Source organism: Plecotus auritus (assembly GCF_963455305.1).
Source record: "Plecotus auritus genome assembly, chromosome: 8".
Classification (NCBI taxonomy): Eukaryota; Metazoa; Chordata; class Mammalia; order Chiroptera; family Vespertilionidae; genus Plecotus; species Plecotus auritus.
The window spans coordinates 164,121,163-164,131,225 of record NC_137782.1 but is presented as its reverse complement, the minus strand read 5'-3'; the positions used below and the strand labels follow the sequence as shown (position 1 = coordinate 164,131,225).

The 10,063-nt window shown below is 46.5% G+C and overlaps 1 protein-coding gene across 1 annotated transcript in view; it reads right to left on the bottom strand.

Moving 5' to 3' along the window:
• Positions 1–371: 371 nt before the first annotated feature.
• The window catches only part of HADHA (hydroxyacyl-CoA dehydrogenase trifunctional multienzyme complex subunit alpha), a 32,136-nt gene continuing 22,444 nt past the window's right edge, over positions 372–10,063 (bottom strand). Inside the window, exons 13-20 of the mRNA XM_080684290.1 lie at positions 7,418–7,589; positions 5,382–5,468; positions 3,811–3,951; positions 3,319–3,387; positions 2,380–2,575; positions 1,620–1,734; positions 946–1,091; positions 372–858 (exon numbers count right to left, since the gene is read on the bottom strand). Of these exons, the coding sequence (XP_080540416.1) occupies positions 716–858; positions 946–1,091; positions 1,620–1,734; positions 2,380–2,575; positions 3,319–3,387; positions 3,811–3,951; positions 5,382–5,468; positions 7,418–7,589 (1,069 nt within the window). The 3' untranslated portion in view covers positions 372–715. The remainder of the gene's footprint in view (positions 859–945; positions 1,092–1,619; positions 1,735–2,379; positions 2,576–3,318; positions 3,388–3,810; positions 3,952–5,381; positions 5,469–7,417; positions 7,590–10,063) is intronic.

The window sequence follows — 10,063 nt, the reverse complement described above, 5'->3', positions numbered from 1 at the left end:
GCCTTCCCACAAACACCCTGAGAAGCATGTGTGAATGTGTCACACCAAGAAAAAACCTGGGTAAAGCTCTGCCGAGAGGAAATGCAGTCTAGGGAAAGTTTGTTTTCATCCTGGTCCTCCACACCTGGGTAGCCAGGGCCACTTCCCAGTGTAAGCAGAACCCCGCCAAAGCATTTAAATAGGTTTAAAAGGCTTTAGCCTCAGGAAGTCCCACCCTCTGTCATCACAGTCTCTCTCTCTTCAGGTGCCGCTCAGAACTCTCAACATTCTTACCCCAAAGCACAGGGCTGTCTCCCAGCCCACTCCTTGAAGGAGGGGTTTAAACCAGAAGGGCAAAGACAGCAGAAAAAGGAACAAGCAGGCAGGGAGGCTGATAAATAAGTTTGGTTTTTATTATCCTGTGTTTGGCTGAGTGTGTGATTGCCCTCGCCACCACTGGCCACCACTGGCTTCCTGGGAGGAACGCTGCCACTTTGGGTCTTGGGGCTCATAGATTCACGAGCACAGTGGGTTCCACCTTCCAACAGGAAGTGCAAACACAGCCAGACTTCACCCGGAGGAAGAGACGGTCTTAGCCGAAGGCACTTTAATCAAGGCACACACCCAATGCCAGTGTTTGTCTTCCCTCTGGTTACGGATAAATCTAGGTGCCACTCTGTTGGAGACCAGCACTGCGGTGGGTGGGTTAGTGGGGAGCGAGCAGGGTGTGAGCTGCTCACTGGTAAAACTTCTTGCCAGCACTAGCCTGGTCAATCAGCAGCTGGCACGGGGTGAACTGTTTCCCGTAGGCAGCCTCGTACCTCCTGAGCCGGTCCACTATCTTCTGAGCACCATACAGATCCACGAAGCGGAAGGGCCCTGCGGGGGAAGCAGGACTTGGTTGAAGGAGACAGCCATATGAGCTCTAGGACAAAGCAAGCTACCACCCCAACCTCCAAGGCCCACCTCCAAGGCAGGGCGGGAAGCCAAGTCCAAAGACCGCTCCGATGTCTCCCTCTGCAGGTGTGGCCAAGATCTCTTCCTGCAGGCACATGGCGGCCTCATTCACGAACCTCGTCACCAGGCGGTACTGGATATCTTCGTCACAGGAGCTGCCAACGGGGAGGGACATTCAGGCAGAGGAAGAGTAGGAGGGGAGGGATGCAGGAGCCACACAGGGATGAGAGCCCGCCTCCAACTCTAGAGAAGGTGCTGTGAGGAGCCAGCCTTTCCCGGGAAAAAGACTGGGTAGAACTACTTGCCCTGATTAACCAGAAACAGCACCTAGAACAGGGTCTGCAACAGACTAGGTAAGTACCTCTAGGTATCAGTAATGGTCAATTACAAATGAAACTAACGGGTTTGGAGCCGGAAGGGGCCTGGGATAATGGTCTTCCTAGCTGCTCTCTGGGACCTTCAGAGGGAAGGCTGGAGCAGGGGACTACCAAGGCTCGGCAGCAGGTCTCCCCTAATCCTGGCAGAGAATGAGGTGCGTGCAGAAGGCAAAGGCACAAAGCACTGTGCCAGCATCGGGGTGTTCCTGGTCAGGCATGGTGACCACAACAAAGACGGAGGAGGGGCTGAGAAGCTTTGGCTGATGAAAAGTGTTTCCATGCCATAAGCCATTCAAATTGACTTACACGTCAGGCTTAGGAGACACCTGTAGGCCTGCCAAAACACTATCCATTTCAGAATTCAAATCCTTACTCTTCACACCCTCCTTGTAGACGTAAAAGCCCTTCCCTGACTTGCGACCTAGAAGAAGCAGGAAAAGGTAGAGTTAAAATTCTTAGAGCTCGGGCCTGAGAAATCACTTCCCTCCCTGCTGGTCTTCGGTAAGGCCTGTCCTGTGTTCCTGAGTTTCGGAACTAACTAACCCTAGACGTCTGGTGTTTGTCAGAGAGCTCACAGAGAAGGAAGAAAGGTCTTAGGTTTGGAAATCTGTATCTGAATGGGAAAGGCCAGCTGGGTGAGTTTTAATGCCCAGAGGTGTGTCCTGGTCCTGGCACTGATCTTGCTGGTACTGGTACGTTCAAAAGAGAAAGCCACCTCTCCGTGGGCCTCCACGGTGCACTGTAGGCAGAAGGTTTACTTTCTCCACACAGGAGGCCAGCAGCATGTAATGCAGGTCACACATGTACGAGGCCTTGGGCAGGATGAAAATGCTCGTCGGTCTGGCATCCCGGGGGCCAGGTAGTGGCAGAGCTTCAGAAGGCCAGGGTTTTACCTGTTGTCTATAATCCAAAGGCCCAGACTAAGGAGGGGTTGGCATGAAGTCATCTTTGAAATTCCCTATGCTATCAGGAAACACACACGGGCCTTCTGTAACTCCCTGGTCTCCAGAGCTGCTCGGAACGTTGTGCCTGATGGAGCCGGTTATGTTTCGTTGAGGGTACTCACCCAGGAAGCCCTTGGCCACCATCTGTTTCAGCAGTTCCAGGCTCCCACCTGCAAACCTCTCCCCAAAGGCTCTGCCCAGGTCTTCTGCTACGTGTTTTGCTACATCCACACCGACTTCATCCACCAGTGTGGCAGCACCCACAGGAAAGCCAAAGCCTGTGGTCAGGGAATCCAGCTTCTTAGGGCCAACTCCTTCCTGAGTGGGAAGGAAAGCAGGGACCTCAGGGGAAGGCCACCCCTGGCCCCCCACAAGGGCTCCCTGTGCTTGCCTGTGCAACACCCACTTCTCTTCTGGCTGCCACTGGCCAGGCCAGGACTGGGACTGTTCCACTTAGGGAAACACAAGAGGTTTGGGAGTCACACAGGCAAAGTCGGAGCCTTCCCTAACCTTTAAGGAAGTCTAGAGATGAAGAGGAATTCACTTCCTTGTCTGCAATTCTGAATCTCAATAAGCAGAAGATTCCATGGCAGACAGGGCTGGTTTCCAGGACTGAGGGGAGAGAGAGTCCAAGAAGCAGTGCTTCAGAGCCCCGGATCCTGTGTCTAAGTGCCTCTGAATGACCTGTATGGCCACCTGGGGTGGGGGTGGGGGTGGGGGGATCGGCTTGCACAGAAGCAGACACAGCACCAATCAGACCACCTGGTCTCTGTGCTGGATGGCCCCTGCCTCTAAAGGGATGCAGAACAGCACAGAAGAGCATGTTGGGAGGCCTGTGGACTAATGGAGCCAAGAGGAGGCTAAGGGAGCAGAGCTAAAATTCTGCCGCCTAAGGCTCCCACCACCGTGCAGAAAGGGATGCCACAAAAGGGCTTTCTTGGAGAAGTGTCAAGAGTTAGTGGATTAGAAGGAAGCTTGTTCCTCATCCTGACATCAGCAGTTCGGGGACTGGTTTAAGGAGTGGAAGAAGAGGCCTCAAACATTCCGAGAGCCATACCAACCTGGAGAATTCTGATGACTTCAGACATCATGGGTGCGAGACACCTCGTGGTATAGAAGCCAGGTCCATCCTGCCAAGGGGGAGAACATGAACTCGGGGCCCCTCTGTTGCAGATACTACCCGAGTCTGAAAGCAGTCTCCCTTTCCCAGATATCATTTCAGAGTTCAAGGTGATTATAACCTCAATCAGAATCCTTAAAATGAAATTGCAAGGGAAGCCACAGCCAGGAGCAGCAGGGCTTGAATCCAAGAGCACAGCATGTGGTTTCGTGGTCACCCGAAAGGCTGGGAACCTGCCATGTCCCAGACTCTCCCCGCTCCAACCCTGACTCAGTGGTGCCATCAACTCCACTATCCATACTGTACACAATCAAGGGGACGTCCTGTCAAAAGTTGGTATATTTGCCCCAGACGAGTAATAAATAAGCCTGGAGGTATGAGAAGTCTTAAAAAAACTTATCCAAGTCTGCCGCTCTGTCCCACAGCTCCTTACCTTAACCACAATGATGACCTTCCCCTGCTTGAGACCAACTGCTACCGCGGACGCAGTCGTGTCCTTAGACGTTTTCTCGGTTGTGATAATCTCCAGCAGCTGCATCTTGTCCACAGGAGAGAAGTAGTGCATGCCAATCACCTGGCAAGGAGAGCAAAAAGCCAACAGGTTTCACGCTGAGGAGGAAACTTAGCAGCTTCTCTTTTTGCTGGGAGGCACTAGAAAGAAAAGCGGTTGTGATCCAGGGGCACTGCCTGGCAGCGTCAACTGGTTTGGTCCATGGTTCTCTGATCAAAAGTTCAGTATGTTTAGAGAGAGCTTACTGGATCCTCCTCCATCTGCTTCTAGGGCTTTTCACTGAGGGCAATTGGTCCTACCAACAACTGGTACCAAAATCATAGCTCAAGGCCAAATTAGATTTATCAGGGAAGAATGGAGGGTCCACCTGTATTAATGGTGCTGATAGTTTGGGGGAGAGGGTCTACTTTTTGTGCGGGGAGGAGGGACAGACAGAACGCAGTCAGTTCTGGGCAAACTGAGATGGCTGGTCCCTTTGGCCTTACTTGTATGTGAATGACATTAGGTGATCAGAGTCATCTGAGATACCTGCAGGCTAGACTGCAGAGCGCGATGCTTGTTCTACTCCACTGGGGAGAAGGAGAGGTGGCATCAAAGTACAAGAGATCTCCTTTGCTCTGAGTGTTGTGACAATGCCAGACTGTCCACCTGCCTTTACACTGTGTGTGTCTTCCTTTAATGTCACACTATCAGCTGCCACTTCTCCCTGTGACCTTTTCCTGCCATCACTGAGCCTGCCTCTATCCGGCCCTAATCTGCTGTGTGTTAGGAAATTAGCAAACTATTAGAATAGGAATAAAGAGGCTTTTGTGTTTTTAGTATAAGAATAGTATGTTAATCTTTCAAATCCTTCAAGTCTTTTCTACTTCCTGCCTACCTCTGGCTGGTTCTGGTCGGATGAGGCTAACTGGGTCCTCCTAAGAGGTGAGGTGCTTCATTTATCCTTGAGTGTTTTCACTTTCCCTCGACTTTACTCTGGTGGATAGCAGAAGCCCAAAGATAAATCTGCAGGCCTCATTTCAAATCGCTGAAAGCGCTTCCACACCCACCCCTTTCGTGTCCTGGGTCGAAGGTCTAAGTAACCCCCACAGATAGAGACATCCTGCCGCACCCCCTGACCCTCATTCCTGAGTCTGGAACTGGAACCAAACTGGCTGTTCTGGACAGTCACCAGAGCCTGCTATGTAGATGAGGTGACATTTGGGAGCATCCCTTCTTAGGGCCTATCTTTCAGTATCTAACTGTAATGAAGGTGGGTTTCATAGTCTGAACCTGAATAATTATCCCCACGAGGACGCAAACCACCTATAGAAGCATTTTTAGTTGTACTTCACTTGTTCCTGCATCACACACTGGTCATGGTACTAGCTTTTCAGTGCCCAGTTTTGGGGAATACTTTGTCACCCCCACCCACTTCATAATCCACACCAGTCCCTTCTCAATGAGTCTGAGGCTGTAAGACATTTCAGGGTTTTTCTCTCTTCAAAATTTACCTTCTCAGGTCTTTTGCTGACAGAAGCAATTTCATTGATTGGGAGAGCCGATGTGTTACTGGCAAAAACACAATGAGCTGGAATCACCTGCAGGGCAAAAGCATTTAAGAATGAGTCACATGGGCCTGGGAGGTGACTGGAGTCCAAAGTAAAGCTAATGAGTGACACTCAGGCCCAGCCCATCCTCTCACCCAGAACCCGCAGACGGTAGACAAACTGGCCTGACATTTACGATGACCTAGGGCATGTGTTGAGGTATGTGTTGCCTTGTTCTCTTTTCCATTCAGCCTTCCAGTTACGGCCCATCCTAAGGTCACCTAATCCTAACCTGGAGACTACACTCCCACAGTTAAGTAAATAAGACACTTCCGATAAACACTGAAAAAAGATGACCTTGATTCAAACCTCACTCGTTTCAATATCCAGCATGGGTATCAGTCCTCTTCTTGTTTGGATCCTCCCTCAAGTCTGAAAGCTTATGACACCCCCACCCTTCACCTTTTTCAGAATAAGCCATAAAGTGCATGCCTACCTCATTTTATACACTGTGCTACTAAAAAGCGATACACCACTAAAATTCTATCTACAGTCCATGAATACTATTAACTACCAGCTTTATCAACCTGCAGAATAGTCTATAATGTAGACCCTTCTCAGCATTCTGCCCATGATCCCCAATCATTCATGTCTGTATCAGATGCCTGGATGAAAACACGGAAAGCACACCTGTTGCATTTGTGTAAATCTGGGACAGGCAGAAGCCTAACATCAAAAATGCGAACCGAGGTTCAAGATATATTCAACACATGGAAAGCTGAGTGTAAAACAAGATAAATTATAATGAGATAAAGAAAAGTATTGCATTAATATTTTTTAAAGAGGGAAAAAAAGAACTAACTAGGCACCTGATGAACAGGACCTGAATTGGCAGTGATCCTGTGATAAAGATCCCATGATTTTAGTTCATCCAAAGTACAATGTGAGTTGACAGCAGAGCACAACTCTAAGAAAGCTACCGCAGTCTCCAGTTACAATATGGTGGTTACAGTGTCTAATGCTGGTGGCAAAGTTCTCCATGAAGAACAAACCAATGTCTCCAAAGATGGCTGGCAAGAACTCTTCCCCTCTGGTACATGTCTGCTGGTCCTCCCATCCAGATGAAGAGTCTATTTCCCCTCCCCTGAATCTGAGCTGGCCTGTGACTTGCTTTGACCAATGAAATGCAGCAGAAGTGACTGCCAGTTCCAGGTCTAGCCTTAAGCCCAGTAACTTCTGCTTTTGCTCTCTTGGAAGGCAGCAGCCATGCTGTAGAGAAGTTCTGGCTGGACTGCTAAGTGAGGGAGGCCACCAGCAGAGGCAGGCCATGTGGAGGCGCTCCAACCAAGCTTTCCGTTGAACGCAGTCATATGAGTGAGGCTGAGTGAAACCACATGATTAAGGACCAGCTGCCTCTAGGAAGCCCTATCCAAACTGCAGAACTGTGAATTGTTTTTACGTGGTTTGTCATATGGCAACAGAGCACTGAGACATGACGAAGATACTAAAGGGGACAACCAAGACAGTGAGAAGTTTGGAGAGAAGGACTGTGAAGAATATCAAAGGGGTGGGTTTAGACCAGCCTTGGGCAAACTACGGTCCGCGGGCCGGATCCGGCTGTTCTATCCAGTTCTCTTGCTCTCCCCTCCGCTCCTTTACTTTGAATTTATATTAGTTCACACAAACACTCCATCCATGCTTTTGTTCCGGCCCTCCGGTCCAGTTTAAGAACCCATTGTGGCCCTCGAGTCAAAAAGTTTGCCCACCCCTGGTTTAGACGGTCATCTAAGAGTACTGCCCACTACTCAAAACATCTAAACCATAGGAATTAGATTTGACATTTACAACATACAGTGTGCATAAGCGCACATAAAAACTTAGGTTTGGAAATGAAGAGCCCTATAAAAAGAACAATGAGTTTCCTGTAGTTCCTTTAAACCCCATATCTGTGTCCTCCACTCACTATACTAGGATTCAAGTATTACAGGTCCGTTACTTACCGCTTCTACTTCTTTCAGTACTTTGTGCTTAAGATTAATGTCCTCAAAAACAGCTTCAATCACCATGTCGGCCTTTTCAAAACCCTGGTAATCAAGCTGCCCAGTCAAGTTGTTGAAAATGAAGTCTCTTTCAAATGATGACAGAGCTTTCTTCTTCACTTTATCATTCAATCTAGAAAAAAAAAATTCTAGTCAAAAGGGAAGAGTAGGAAACTCATTTATCGACTATCCATGGGCCAGAGAGTATATTATGTTTTCCACCAACACTGTGAGGTCTTACTCCCATTTTGAGGGAGCTGACTTGCTCAAAAAGACTCAGAGCGACTGTGGTCAAAGAGCTAGGTACTAGAGTACCTAGGGCACAAGGATTCAAAGACAGGTAACCCCCAAATCCACATTCTTTCTCTTACAAGATGCCTCTCAGTGCCCCAACTTACATAAACTGTATCATTCATAAGACAGTTTTGCCATGAGGAGTAAACACAGATACTAGAAGGGCAAAACTAAGAGCAGCTCTCAGCCAACCCATGTCCTAGACCCGTGGTCGGCAAACTCATTAGTCAACAGAGCCAAATATGAACAGTACAACGATTGAAATTTCTTTTGAGAGCCAAATTTTTTAAACTTAAACTTCTTCTAACGCCATTTCTTCAAAATAGACTTGCCCAGGCCGTGGTATTTTGTGGAAGAGCCACACTCAAGAGGCCAAAGAGCCGCATGTGGCTCGCAAGCCGTGATTTGCCAACCATTGTTTTAACGTTAACCCTAAGCACAGCCTTAGCTCAAGCTCTATCATTAATATTATAACTAACCCTAATCATAGCCCTAGAGTAAATCCTAGTCTTAGAACTCTCCTTAGCCCTTTCCAACACTAAATTTTACTCCAAACTTAAGCCCTACCTCCCCAAACAGCCCTATATTATCAGTATCCATAGCCTTAACCTGAGCTTTAACAGTGATATTTTAGATAACCCTAGGCTTAATCCTAGTCTTAGACCTTGCCCTAAATGATGCCCTAGATGAGAAGGAATTGATATTTTTCAGAAGATTTCACACCAAAACTATAGAATATACATTTTTCTCAAGTGTGCATGGGACATTTTCAAAGATAGACCATATGTTAAAAAACAAACTAAGTCTCTACAATTTTAAGAAGATTGAAATCATATCAAGCATCTTCTCAGATCACAATGGCATGAAATTATAAATCAACTACAATAAAAACACTCAAAACCATTCAAACATATGGAGGCTAAACAGCATGTTATTGAACACTGAATGGGTTACCAAAGAGATGAAGGAAGGAAAAAAAATCATGAAAATGAACACACAACAACTCAAAATCTATGGGACACAGTGAAAGCAGTCCTGAGAGTGAAGTTCATAGAATTACAGGCCTACTTTAAAACAACAACAAAAAACTTTTAACAAGCTATTTAACCCTAAAACTTAAATAATTAGAGAACAACAAGAAAAGCCCAGAATAAGTAGAAGGAATGAAAAACTAAAGATCAGAGCTGAAATAACTCACATAGAGACTAAAAAAAAAAAAGATCAATAAAACCAAGAGCTGGTTATTTGAAAAGATAAACTAGATTGATGAACCTCTAGCAAGATGTATCAAGAAACAAATAGAGAGGACCCAAATAACAAAATCAGAAATGAAAGAGGTGAAGTAACAACTGACCCCACAGAAATAAAACGGATCATAAAAATATACTATGAATGACTATATTCCAACAAACAGGACAACTTTGATGAAATGTCTAGAGGGGGAAAAATGCTTTCACTCAATAATCTGTTCACATGCAATGAAAACTATTCTCTTTGAATAGTACTATACTACAGTTTCTAAATAATGGGAAAACCCAACTAAAATCTTATTGAATAAAGAAGCATTGGCTTATAAAACAGGAAGTCAACTGATAGGATAAGCCTCAGGGTTAATTAGTCATCTCAGTAGCCCAATTTTTCTCATCATTCTGTTCTCTATTCTTGATTTTGTCATTAGGCTGAATCACCTTCATGATTGCAAGATGGCCACAGTGGTCCTGGCATTTAATGATTTTCCTTCCGCTCTCTCCTCTTGAGTCCTCAGCTTCAAGTATCCCTTTCTGCATACAGGTTCTCTCTGCTGCCCAGTTTGCCTAGCTCAGTGGTCGGCAAACTCATTAGTCAACAGAGCCAAATATCAACAGTACAACGATTGAAATTTCGTTTGAGAGCCAAATTTTTTAAACTTAAACTTCTTCTAATGCCACTTCTTCAAAATAGACTCACCCAGGCCGTGGTATTTTGTGGAAGAGCCACACTCAAGGGGCCAAAGAGCCGCATGTGGCTCGCGAGCCGCGGTTTGCCGACCACTGTCCTAGGCCATATGGATTTATACTTGCTTATATATCACTTGGTTATTCTGTGTTTATAATCTTCTAGAGGACAGAGACCAAGAATTATTTCTTATATTCTTAACCTACTTTCCAGTCAATACCTAGTAGCATATTGTATTGATCACATAAAATATTAACTCAAGGTTTCTTCTTTCCCACTGAGAGCTAAAAGGATTTCTGCTACTCAAACATTTATCTGATTATTTTTTACTAGAGGCCTGATGCACAAAATTCGTGCAAGGGGTTTGGCCCTTGCAGC